At 54.7% G+C, this 13,204-nt stretch overlaps 1 protein-coding gene across 3 annotated transcripts in view; it reads right to left on the bottom strand.

Annotated features, from left to right (window-relative positions):
- Positions 1–4,610: 4,610 nt before the first annotated feature.
- Positions 4,611–13,204, bottom strand: part of LETM1 (leucine zipper and EF-hand containing transmembrane protein 1) — a 40,649-nt gene continuing 32,055 nt past the window's right edge. For 2 of the 3 annotated variants that reach the window (XM_003278992.4, XM_030800948.1), the window contains 5 exons: positions 12,850–12,981; positions 9,988–10,122; positions 7,421–7,608; positions 6,374–6,512; positions 4,611–5,277 (listed from right to left, as the gene is read on the bottom strand). In XM_003278992.4, coding sequence (XP_003279040.2) covers positions 5,128–5,277; positions 6,374–6,512; positions 7,421–7,608; positions 9,988–10,122; positions 12,850–12,981 — 744 coding nt within the window. In that variant the 3' untranslated portion in view covers positions 4,611–5,127. The remainder of the gene's footprint in view (positions 5,278–6,373; positions 6,513–7,420; positions 7,609–9,987; positions 10,123–12,849; positions 12,982–13,204) is intronic. The other variant, XM_030800947.1, reaches the window with a different exon arrangement.

Genomic DNA, 13,204 nt, shown 5'->3' with positions numbered 1-13,204 from the left:
TCTAAAATACTCTGGCTACAAACTCACCTTTCAGGTCAGGGGGCGTTTCTGGCCCGTTTCCTGGGCAGGCAAGGGTTTAACAACCCTGTTCAGGGAAGTATGTGTGGGCGCGGGCCTGGTGGAAGCAGCACAGTGACCTCACAAGGGACTCTGCATCCCTAATTCCCCCGCTTGCCCAGAAACCCCATGCTGGGCCCCAGAGGCAGGCCTGGCCATGGGATGCCTGGTGACAGTGGTAGGATGGGGAGGCCCACATGGGCCTGAAGGGCACAGGCTGAGGCCTGCAGGGCAGTCGGGGGACCAGGCCAACAGGCAGGCAGTTCCAGCATCCACACCAAGGCAGGCAGAGCATGGGACTCAGAGCACAGGCTGGGAGCGCCCCCTAGCGCTGGCTGGGCAGTGTCCCTGCTACAACCTAAGGCCCCTCTCCCGTCAGGGCCCTGGTGGACTTCTGGTGGGCACAGTGGGACCCTGAATGGGTGCTGGGGACCAAAGGGCTGGGCCACCGGGAGAACAGTGGCCCATGAAGGTGCTGGTGGGCCAGCCCCCTCCTCCTCAGAGTGCTTCCTTAGCGACCCCAGGTGGCAGGGCAGTCCTCGAAGCTGCCCCACCAGGGGCTCCCTGGCTGCCTCCCCTGCTGCCTCCCCGTCCCATAAGAAGGTGAGCCCACAAGAGACCCCAGCTGTCAGCACAACTGAACCTCCCCCATCAGGGTACCCTCTAGTGGTTGGGTGTGCTCTAGGCTGGCAGGGTCCCTGCCCTTGCTGTCTGCTGATGGCTTTCTGAGGGGGACGTGTCTCATGGGAGGCCCAGCTTCCAGGATACAACTGGTGGCTCCTGGGGTCACCAAGGGCACCTGGTTTGTTCACGGCTCTTTGGGCTGCTGTCCCCATGAGTGAGCACCTCCCACCCCAGCTGTGGGTCATTTCCTCTGATTAATTAGGGCCTGGGTGTCAAGGGAGGCACCGAGGGAGGACCCTTAGTGTGAACAAGCCAGCAGCCAGGGCTGCAGAGAAGCCCATGAGGTGCCCACAGGGCCTGGTCCCAGTGTGGGCAGAGCACCTAAGGGATGGCTTCTGTCCACTGAGAAGGGTAGGGAGCCAAGACGCCACACTGCTATCCTGGTGCTGGAACCATCCATGCACTCCTGCAGCAGGGCCACGCTGAGGCAGGTAGGCACCCAGAGGTCCGGGCTGGGGGCTGCCCTCCACGGCCCCCGGCCATCACACATCCCTCAGGGCGTCTGGGCCCTGCCTGTGGGCTGGACTACAGGCTGAAGGCCCTGCCTCGTCCAGGACTCCCTAGGGCCGTACTCGGCGCTCTTTCCCCTCAGCTGCCTGAGGAGTCTTTCAGAAGAGCTGGCCCTCCTGGGTGACACCTCGGCCAGGGTCCCAGCCCCTAACCCCAGGACTCCCAAGAAGTCACTGAGGTCCCCAGAGCAGGGAGAGCATGACCAGGTGGCAGGGCCACTGGCCTGGAGAATGTCCCACACTGTTCCATGAGCAGCTCACGCTGTCACAGGACCTGGGAACGTGGGTCTCCTGACCCTACAGGCCCATCCTGCAGGGCAAGAAGAGTGAAGCCAAGGGCTGAACCCATGGAGGGCGGCCCAGCACTCAAACCCCCAGGGATGGTGAGGCTCCTTCTGGAACTGGCCTCACAGCCACACGCGCCCCAAGGCCCAGCCCCTGCAGCCACGTGGACAGCTCTGCCGGCTTCCACTCGCTCCTGTGTGCCCAACGGTTCAGAAATATTACTCTGCACTGTTACAGGAACACAGATTTGATGTTTTAATAAAAATACGATTTCTACAAAAGGTGCTTAACACAGCCCAGGACGGGCTGTCCGGTGGAGTCAGCCCTAGGACCCCTGAAGGATGCACAAAGACAGAGCCGGCTCGCCAGCACACTCCTGCCAGCACCAGGACCCACTGCGAACAAAGACAGAGCCTGCTCCCCAGCACGTTCCTGTCAGCACCGGGACCCACGCGAGCCACTGTGGGGTGTCCTTCATTAAAAAAAAAGTCTGGATTGTGACATTGCAAAAGGAGTCTGAAATCCATATGCCCAATTCCTGAATCCCTACGTTAGAACTGAGAGTTTAGGCTGGGCACGGTGGCTCACGCCTGTAATCCCAGCACTTTGGGAGGCTGAGGCGGGTGGCTCACCTGAGGTCAGGAGTTCAAGACCAGCCTGACCAACATGATGAAACCCCGTCTCTATTAAAAACTTGCCCGTAATCCCAGCACTTTGGGAGGCTGAGATGAGCAGATCACGAGGTCAGGAGATCAAGACCATCCTGGCTAACACGGTGAAACACTGTCTCTAATAAAAATACAAAAAAAATTACCAGGTGTGGTGGCGGGCGCCTGTAGTCCCGGCTACTCGGGAGGCTGAGGCAGGAGAATGGTGTGAACCCAGGAGGCGGAGCTTGCAGTAAGCCGAGATTGCACCATTGCACTCCAGCCTGGGTGACAGAGCAAGACTCTGTCTCAAAAAAAAAAAAAAAAAAAAAAAAAAAAAAAAAAAAAAAGCTGGGCATGGTGGTGCATGCCTATAATCCCAATTACTCAGGAGGCTGAGGCAGAAGAATCGCTTGAACCCGGGAGGTGGAGGTTGCAGTGAGCCGAGATCGCACCACTGCACTCCAGCCCAGGTGACAGAGCAAGACTCCGTATCAAAAAAACAAAAAACAAAAAACAAAAAACTGAGTGCTTAGCTGGAGTGAGGAGGAAATACTGAATTCCTAGATCAGGAATTCGTTTCATTTTCACCAGGTGCAGATATCCCAGCTCCTGAAAAAGGCCAAGACCGGGCGTCTGGCACTGGGCAGGTGTAAGAAAGGACTGTTTTACGAAGCTTGTTACACAAAGCTCTTATTTCTGGATCCACCACTGCTTACATTTGCACCCAGACAGCACTTTTAGGTGCAAGAAGAAAGGTCAGGACACAGAGAAAAATGCACACAGAACAATGAGGGAGGATGACGAGGGAGCAAGCCTGCATCAGAGCACGGCTGATGTCGCGGAAGCCACCAGAGGCAGAGCCTTCCCCACCTGCCAAGCCCCTGCGGCACCCGGAGGGCAAGCCGGCTTTCTGAGGCCACGCGGAGTCCAGGGCAGAGGGGACAGTGGGACGGGCTGCCTGTGGCAGCGGCTGTTCACGTCAACAGCGCTCAGCCAAGGCAGTGAGGACGGGGACGAGAGCCGGGGCAGCTGAATGGGCCCGGGATGCGGCTCACAGGAGAGGCGTCTGCACACACCTGGCAACTGCAAGCCTTGTTCTCGAGGGTAAGTACACTTGGACAAACGAACACCAGGCTACTTACACAGGGTGAGAGAATTCATAAATATTAGTTAAGGATCTAAAACAAACTTCTCAATTAACTGAAATCTGAAAGCCTCTGGAAGCCAACTGTCCCTGCACGAAGGTTTACAATTTGAGAAATATCTCCTGTTCCTATTTTGTCAAGTTTCTTTAATGGCTGAACAGAAAGAAGCTTCAAGTAATGGAGAAGGCATCGTCTTGAGCGCAGCTGCTTTCCTGGCTGCCTGTGCCGTTCCTGTCTTCCAAATCCTATGCTTGGAGGCCCCCGGAGGGACATTTTTGCCAGGAACCAACCTGACCTTAAAAAGATGAGTGTGGGCCGGGCACGGTGGCTCACACCTGTAATCCCAGCACTTTGGGAGGCTGAGGCGGGTGGATCACGAGGTCAGGAGATCGAGACCATCCTGGCTAACGCGGTGAAACTCCGTCTCTACTAAAAATACAAAAAATTAGCCGGGCGTAGTGGCGGGCGCCTGTAGTCCCAGCTACTCGGGAGGCTGAGGCAGGAGAATGGTGTGAATCTGGCAGGTGGGGCTTGCAGTGAGCCGAGATCGTGCCACTGCACTCCAGCCTGGGCGACAAAGCGAGACTCTGTCTCAAAAAAAAAAAAAGATGAGTGCGACACAGCCGGCTGGGCAGGAAGGTGGAGGTGCCACAGGACACCACCTGCCCACACCCTGGCCAGCCTGACCATGCTGCCGAATGCCAAATGCGGGGAGGCCGCCCCACCCAGAGGGCACAGGGCAAACCCTAAGCACTGGGGGTATTGCCCTTGAAGCCCCAGGGAATGCCCTGTGCCGGATCCTCGTGCCTCGCTGACCAGCCTGCTTGCTAAAGGAGCCCAGGGGCCTGAGCCTGCAACACCATAAGGAGTGAGGAGGGCATGCTGCTGTGGGTACGCTGGACTCAAACCTCACATTAGAAGCTACAAAGAACCCCAAATGCACTTCAGAGCCCCACCAACCCCCGAGCCAGGCTCATCCCTGACACAGTGAATCCACTGCAGCCCCCGTGGCACGCCGCCCAAGCACCACCCAAGGGAGCCCCATGGCCAGGGCTGCGTCGGAGTCGCACGGCTCTTGGGGTAGGCAGACCAGCGTGGGAAACTCTGTGCCAATTGACTGCTTAAAGAACTGGGGGAAATAGAAAGCCAAGAAAGAGCTCCGATACACAAGGAAAACCGCACGTGAAAACTAGCACTCCCAGCAGGAGGACGTCACTCTCCAGAGGCCACAGAGATGGCAGACACCTCCGTCTCCAGTGACCCAGATCCAACTGAAAGTGTGCAGGAAGACAGGTCTATTGACACTGAAATCGAGAAATCCAGGTCCACAGGCGAATGGAGGCATCTTCAGCCTTGAGGAGGCCAGGCTGTGTCTCCTGACGCCCCTGAGGGTGGGCACAGCAGCCAGCTCCATGTGGGCAGAGTCCACGTGGTCCTTATTCTCTTCCCTGGGGACAGGGCAGCACAGTCAGACGCTGAGACTCGAGGCCACAAGTGGGGGGGTAGGGGGGGCACTTCCTGCCTTGGCCCGGCCCAGCTGCCTCTGGAGCCAGGAGGCCGTGGCAGCCACACCACAGTGTGGATCCAGACACGATTCTGTGGAGGGGTTCCGGGATTCCAGACAGATTGAATCTCCGTGGAATGATGAAAATTAAAATTTACTTGATTATGGAAGTCTCTGATTTATTCCAGCCAAAATATTAGATGAGCCACTAAGAATCACCACAAAGCAATCGCCCTCATGGCCCTTGCCAGGGTGGTGGCACAGCAGGAGGACAGGTGCCCAGGCTGGTGGTTCTAGCTTTTCACCTCTGCGACCTCCTTCTCCGCCTTCTCTTTGGCCTTCTCCTTCTCCTCCACCTTCTCCTCTTTTTCCAGTGTTGCTACAATCTCGGCCACCTGGCTGGTGGAGATGTGAACATCTTCTTTGTCCACCAGCTCAATCACCTACACACATGGGAAAGGGAGAGGCTCAGGTGGCTGCGCCCTACAGCACAGTGAGGCGGAGGCGGGGCCAGTGCCATCAGCCGCCCCAGCTGGGGTGGCAGCAGCATGCACGCAATCACTGCCTGAGGGCCCCAGGGTCCTCAGAGCACCAATTCCTCCAAGGGGTGCCACAGGCCCTGGGGAAGGGGCTCAGAGAGTGAGAGGACAAAGGAGCCAGAGGGCTGCCTTGGCAGGTGGCAGACAGCACAATGGGGCTGCCAGGGTCAAGTTCCTGCTCTGGCCGGGAACCTGGGCCATGGCTTCCCAGGGCAGAGTGGGGTGACATGCAGGGACCTTGTCCCCACTCTGCCACCCAGACTAGCAGGGAAGGGAAGGGCAGCTGTGCAGTAGATACCTGATCCTTGCTTCCAAACTGAACTGCAAGAAACCAGCCAACACTTCTGTTAGACGTCTGGAAAATCACTAACCTGACGCATGCACCGGGAGCCACGAGGCAGCTTCCCCTCAGAGACGTCAGTGATTGGGAAAATTGGTGTGTGCGCACCCAGGCTAGAGCCCTGCCTTCCCTCCAGAGACTGGATCCTGGGCCAGGATATCCTGGGCTACCCTGGAACCTGAGTGGCTGCACTTGGGAGCTCAGCCCAGCAGTCGCCTCTCAGCCTCGGGGGGGGGGTCCCCAAGCTGCCCCCCTGCTCCCCTATGCAGTTGCCTCTCAGCCTTGGGGGACCCCAGCAGGTGTGAGCCGCCTCCCAGCTCCCTGTGCAGTCGCCTCTCAGCCTCGGGGGCCCCTGAGAGGTATTTGCCGCCCCCCCCGGCTCCCCAGTGCCACCAGTTGGGGGCAGGGTCCAGTGAGACACGTGGCCACTAGGTGCATTTGTTATCTCAACACTTGAGTTGTAACTTCAATAATTTCTCACTTCTGATGTTTCAAATGAGAGCGGCGGCTTAAAGGAGCAGTCGCAGTGACAGACCCAAACCCCCGACAGGAGGGGGTAGCTGCCCACGAGGGTGCCGGGCATGCAATGCACAGTCTCCCTGCCCCACCCCACCCCAGAGCAGGTGGTGGATGGCCTGCACGGTCCCCAGCAAGGCCCACCTTGACGAGGTCGTCGATGTTGACCTTGCCATCCTTGTTTTCATCCAGTGCTGCGGCCAGGCTGGTGAGCTTGCTTTCGGGAATGTGCTTGACTTGCTTCATGGCGTTGATGAGCTCAGTGACACTGATGACGTTCTCCCTGTGGGAGCACAGCCTGCATGTGGCCACGGGCAGGCATCCTGCTACACGGGGCCTCACCACCCACACCTGTGGCTGCAAGTGGTCAGCACTGACACAGGCGGCTCCGCGTGAGCCAGGCAACCTCCAGCATGGACCCCCAAGGCATTATCCCATCCTGCATACACTGCCAAGAGCTCCCAGGGCCAGCGTGGACACAAACACAGAAACACCACCGGGTCCAGGGTTTCCACGGGCATGTCTGCCCCTCTGGGGCCATGGCTGCTGGGCGGTTGTCCTCAGGCCTATGGCCACTTGGCAATACTTTCATGACCATGGGGGCTGCGGTGCCCTGGGCAGATGAGGGCCTCCAAGAGCAGGGACGAGGGCATGAGCAGTCTGCCACGGGCAGCCCGCCTACAACACTGTGGGTGTGGGGGTGGAGATTTGGAGCCTGCAGGGCACCAGCTGTCACCCAACAGCTGTTTCATTCACCTAGAAGGGACTCACAAAACGGCAGCTCCCTCAGCCACTGCTGCAGGAATCTGGGACATGTTGGGCACAGAGAAGGCCGACTGCCCGAGCTGGTGTCATTACTGAGTGTGGGTGGGGTCAGGAAGAGGGAGAGGCAAAAGAGAGCCTGGTAATTAGAGGAAACAGAAGCCAAGAGAGGCGGAGGTTGGAGTGGGAGGGGAGAGGGCTGTGGGAAGAGGAAGAGGGGCCAGGAAGGGACGAACTGCTCTCGGAGAGGCAGAGACTGACATGCCAGAGGGTTCCTGGCTGGGACTGCTGGTCAAAGGTGGAGAGGCAGCCAGGCAGAGGCTACGATGTGCCCTTTGGAGCCAGAAGGGCCCAGCTCAGATCCAGCAAAGAGACCAGCCTCCCTGTGTGAGTCTCCGATCCCTCTCCCGCGCCCGCCACCCTACTCACCCCGTGGGCATGCTGTTGGCCGGGGCCAGCTTGCCAGCCTGCTGGTCCATCTCCAGCTGCGAGATCAAGCCGTCGATCTGTCCGATCATCTGCTGCACCCTTTTTGTCAATCTCTTGCTGGCTTTAGATTCTTCCACGTATTTTTCTTCACCAGTCTTTGAAAGTTCCTTCTTGATCTCCTGCAAGTCCTAATAAAATTATTTTGGTTGTAAAAAGTTTGTCTTAAAAGAAAAAGGGGGCCGGGTGTAGTGGCTCATGCCTGTAATCCCAGTACTTTGCGAGGCCAAGGCGGGCGGATCACCTGAGGTTAGGAGTTCGAGACCAGCCTGGCCAATGTGGTGAAACCCCGCCTCTACTAAAAATACAAAAATTAGCTGGGCATGGTGGTGGGCACCTGTAATCCCAGTTACTTGGGAGGCTGAGGCAGGAGAATCGCTTGAACCCAGGAGGCAGAGGCTGCAGTGAGCCAAGACCATGCCAATGCACTCCAGCCTGGGCAACAGAGCGAGACTCTGTCTCAAAAAAAAAGAATCTGGTTGGCACAGTGACTCATGCCTGTAATCCCAGCACTTTGGGAGGCCAAGGCAGGAGGATCACTTGAGGACAGGAGTTTGAAACTAGCGCAGGCAACATAGTGAGACTTTATCTCTACTAAAATTAGAACAAAAAATTAGCCAGGCGTGGTGGTGCACACCTGTAGTGCCAGCTACCCATGAGTCTGAGACAGGAGGATTGCTTGAGCCCAGGAGGCAGAGGCTGCAGTGAGCCAAGATCACACCACTGCACTCCAGCCTGGGTGACAAAGAGAGACCTTACCTTATCTCGAAAAAAAAAAAGGTAATAAATTAACTTCTAATTAAACCCATTAATTCAAACCAGAGAAAGTCATAAAATTGTGTTTCTATCATACCAATTTCTTATTTTTGTATACTGCCTTGCAAGCAAAAGACATAGAATCTACTCTCAATCTCAATTTCCTTCACATTTGTCAAAGAAAAATTAAGTGAACTAATTAATCAAGGAAATTAAGTGTCTTTGTTTTTTGAGATAGGGTCTTGCTCTGTCGCCCAGGCTGGAGTAAAGTGGCATGATCTCAGCTCACTGCAGCCTCCAACTCCCAGCCTTCCACTCCCAAGCGATCCTCCTGCCTCAGTCTCCAGAGTAGCTGGTAGTACAGGCACACACCATCATGCCTGGCTAATTTTTGTATTTTTTGCAGAAATGGGGTTTCACCATGTTGCCCAAGCTGGTCTCAAACTCCTGAGCTCAAGTGATCCTCCTGCCTTGACCTCCCAAAGTGCTGGGATTACAGGCCTGACCGCCAGTGCCCAGCCTTAAGTGTCTTTCTAAATTCCAAGTTTTTTTTTCCCATGAGTAAACATCATGAGGAAGAATGGGGGAGGCGAGGGGAGGGGAGGGAAGGAACAGGCTGAGCTGGTGATAAGCACCTCACATCCAGTGGAGAACCCACATGGCATGAGGGCTGTCAATCTAGAAATGGCAAATTATTTTTGCCAATTGAAAAATCAGTTATCATTCCCAAAAGAGCTATGAAAACAGTTTTTAAAAAATCGTATTAGGGGCTGGGCACAGTGGCTCATGTCTGTAATTCCAGCACTTTGGGAGGCCGAGGTGGGTGGATCATGAGGTCAGGAGTTCAAGACCAGCCTGGTCAACATGGTGAAATCCTGTCTCTACTAAAAATACAAAAAATTATCCAGGCGTGGTGGCACATGCCTGTAGTCCCAGCTACTCAGGAGGCTGAGGCAGAAGAATCACTTGAACCCATGAGGCGGAAGTTGCAGTGAGTCAGATCACGCCACTGCACTCCAGCCTGGGTGACAGAGCTAGACTTCATCTCAAAAAAAAAAAAAAAATCATATTAGGAAGTATTATTTACAAAAAAAAGGAAAAAAAATCACCATGGAAGAAAAGAAAAAAGCCACTTTTATGTAATCATGAATAAGATCTCATCGAGTGACCAAACTCTTCATGAGACACCTTCGCATGTTTAGAAACTAAAAGATGTGGCCAGGCAAGGTGGCCACACCTGTAATCCCAGCACTTTGAGAGGGCGAGGCAGGTGGGTCACCTGAGGCCGGGAGTTTGAGATGAGCCTGGTCAACATGGTGAAACCCTGTCTCTACTAAAAATACAAAAAATTGAGCCGGGCGTGGTGGCACATGTTTATATTCTCATCCACTCGGGAGGCTGAGGCACAAGAATTGCTTGAACCCAGGAGGTGGAGGTTGCAGTGAGCTGAAATTGTGCCACCATACTCTGGCCTGGGCAACAGAGCAAGACCTTCTCTCAAAAAAAAAAAAAAAAAGGTGCACACACATCTGTGGCCAGAATGGCACACAGCCACACTACAGAGGATTGGTCCAGCCAGAATGGCTGTGGAAAGGTTACTGAATAAGGTTTATTTATAATTTGCTTTCCTCTCCAAATACTCTTTGGCCAGCTTATCAAGTATCTGACGGAAGTATTATGTAATACTTCTGGGGCCAGTACAGCGATTTTACTCGTCTTGCAGTCTCAGAGTCCAGGGAGCAAACCCCACCCACCTCGCTGTAGTCCTGCACGTCCTCCTTCAGCAGCTCCAGCTCCTCTTTCTCCTTGGTGAGTGACTTCTTCTGTTCCTGCAGCTTAGAGCAGGCATCACTGAGGATGTCGATTTCCTCCTTAGTGATCTCTTCCTCCTGGGATAAAAATGGGCAAACAACAAAGCCTGAGCCAAGGGAAAGAACTGGCCTGTTCCCAAGTGACCAGCTGCTCTGTTCCTATTATATGGGCAGCCCAGGGCAAGAGTCTCACTGGACACTCATTGGTAACAAGAGACCAGCGGGGTTCAGGTTCACTGCTATGCTGGCTGCAGGTATGCAGTCACTGTCTGCCCTCATATGCCAAACCGCATTTGTTTAAAGCATGTCATCTATGAATTGACAGGTGTACTGTGAAACCTTCACTACAGTCAGAGTCACCTCCAAATGCATCTTTGTGTCCCTACTGAGTCCTGCCACCGACCCCCAGGCAACCTCAGGTCCACCTCCTGCCACTGCAGACTCGGGTGCACTTTCTAGCATCTTAGACAGACGGATCATCCAGCGCGCGCTCTTTTTTTGTCTGACTTCTCTCACTCACTTATTTTGAGATTTGCCTCTGTGGTCGTGTGTTTCTTGTCTTGTTTTTTGAGACAGGGTCTCACTCTGTCGCCCAGGCTAGAGTGCAGTGGTGCAATCATGGCTTGCTGCAGGTTTGATCTCCCAAGCTCAAGCAATCTCCTGCCTCAGCCTCCCCAGGAGCTGGCACTACAGGCACACACTGACATATCTGGCCAACTTTTTATTTTTTGTAAAGACGGCATCTCACTATGTTGCCCAGGCTGGTCTCAAACTCCTGGACTCAGACGATCCTCCCACCTCGGCCTCCCACAGTGCTGATATCACAGGTGTGGGCCCCGCGCCCAGCCCCTCTGTTTGGTTTTTCTTTCCCTCAGCAACATTTTACAGTACTCCGTGAACAGCGCTTGCATATCTTTTTCCAAATTTATCCCTAAGTAGTTCATTTCGGGGGGGGCCATACTGTTCAAACCTTCTCTGACTACTCATTACCATAGTGAAGCACAATTGATTGTTCATACCATTTGTGAATAAAGAGTTTTCCTTTTTCCTTTCTGATCTATATGGTTTTGTTTTCTGTATCCAACTGCCCTGACTGAAACCCCCAGGCTGATGCTGAGCTCAGAGTGAGGACAGACAACCTCATCAGCGTCTCACCACTGAGGGTGACGGCAGCTGGAGGTGTTTCTGCAGATGCTTTTGATTGGGCTGAGAAAGCTGCCTGCGTGTGCAGGACATCTGCGTATCAGGAACGGATACTGGGTTCTGCCACAGGCTCTTTCTGCAGCTACCGAGATAAACATTCCCGGCTTCTCTAATTTAGTCTGTTAATATGGAAATTACATTTTAAAAATTTTGGCCAGGCGCAGTGGCTCAAGCCTGTAAACCCAGCACTTTGGGAGGCCGAGGTGGGAGGATCGCTTGAGGTCAGGAGTTTGAGACCAGCCTGGTCAACATGGTGAAACCCCATCTCTACTAAAAACACAAAACTTAGCCGGGTGTGGTGGTGGGCACCTATAATCCCAGCTACTCGGGAGGCTGAAGCAGGAGAATCACTTGAGCCTGGGAGGTCAAGTCTTCAGTGAGCCAAGGTCATGTCTCTGCACTGCAGACTGGGCAACAGAGTGAGATCCCATCTCAAAAGAAAAAAAAATTCAAGCCAATTTGTATTTTTTGCACAAATCCCATGTGATCATGATTCTTTTTACAGAATAGTTCTATTTGATTTGCTAAAAAGTTTGTTAATTTTTTTTTTTTTTTTTTTTTTGAGACAGAGTCTCACTCTGTCGCCCACTGCAAGCTCCGCCTCCCAGGTTCACGTCATTCTCCTGTCTCAGCCTCCTGAGTAGCTGGGACTACAGGTGCATGCCACCATGTCTGGCTAATTTTTTGTATTTTTAGTAGAGATGGGGTTTCACCATGTTAGCCAGGATGGTCTCGATCTCCTGACCCTGTGATCCGCCCACCTCAGCCTCCCAAAGTGCTGGGATTACAGGCGTGAGCCACTGCGCCTGGCCAAAATTTTTTTTTTATGGCTGGGCGTGGTGGCTCATACCTGTAATCCTAGCACTTTGGGAGGCTGAGGCGGGAAGATCACTTGAGGTCAGGGGTTTGAGAGCAGTCTGGCCAAGAGAGTAGTGAAACCCCCTCTCTACTACAAATACAAATATTTGCTGGGTCTGGTGGTGCACACCTGTACTCCCAGCTACTTGGGAGGCTGAGGCAGAAGAGCTGCTTGAACCTGGGAGGCTGAGACTGCAGTGAGCCGAGATGGCGCCACTGCACTTCAGCCCGCGAGTTCGAGATGGAAGGCACCAGGAGGCGTCCCATGTAGGCAGCACAGGCGCCTGGAGGCTGCACCTCACAGGCTCGCACGGGGAGTCTGAAGATGCCCCAAGCCCAGATCACCCCACAGGAGGTGACAGCAGGTTGGGCTGTGGAGGAGGCTCCACCTTGAGGGGCCACACTGGCTTCCACACCCCTTCACTGTCTGGGCAGGCTGACAAAGGGCCCTGAAACCTGCCGACTGGCATCTCTACCTGCCACACTGCGGGCCAGGGTGCTAAGTTCACAGCAGCCTCAGCTGTGCACCCAGACGCAGTGCAGAGCCCGGCCGGACTCACTCTCTTCCTAACCACCAAGCCTCCTAGGGGCCCAGTGGCCTCGTCCTCAACCCCTCGCACCATCTCCTCTCACTGAGGGCTATAGATGCCCCAGCTAACCTGTCCCCATCCCTGCCCCACAACTGTCCACAAAGCCAGGCCATGCCCTCCTCAGTCTCCAGGGCCCCAGAACCTGCCTCATTACCTTCAAGCCCTCCAGCACAGGGGCAGTGTCCTTCAAGGTCTCTGACTGCAGGACTGTGTCAGGCATTTCTGGCTGTGGCTCGGTCCCTGGCCTTTGGGGAGCAGCTACCACACGTTCGGGCTCAACATCCTTCTGAAAGGCAAGGCGACACCGGCCCGGCACCTGCCATCACACAGAAGCAGTCTTCCTGCTCCCCAATGCTCAGAACAGATGGCAGAGGCCACACTGGGACCAGGCCTGCAGGTGAAAGCGGGCAGCACACCTGCCACAGAAGGTCCCTAGGAAGGCTCCATGCAGCTGCCAGGTCACCTGGGGCCCTCTCTGGAACAGGCTAGAGCACCTCATCTATCTCTGG

Source organism: Nomascus leucogenys, chromosome 20, assembly GCF_006542625.1.
Source record: "Nomascus leucogenys isolate Asia chromosome 20, Asia_NLE_v1, whole genome shotgun sequence".
Classification (NCBI taxonomy): Eukaryota; Metazoa; Chordata; class Mammalia; order Primates; family Hylobatidae; genus Nomascus; species Nomascus leucogenys.
This window is presented reverse-complemented; position numbering and strand designations above follow the sequence as displayed.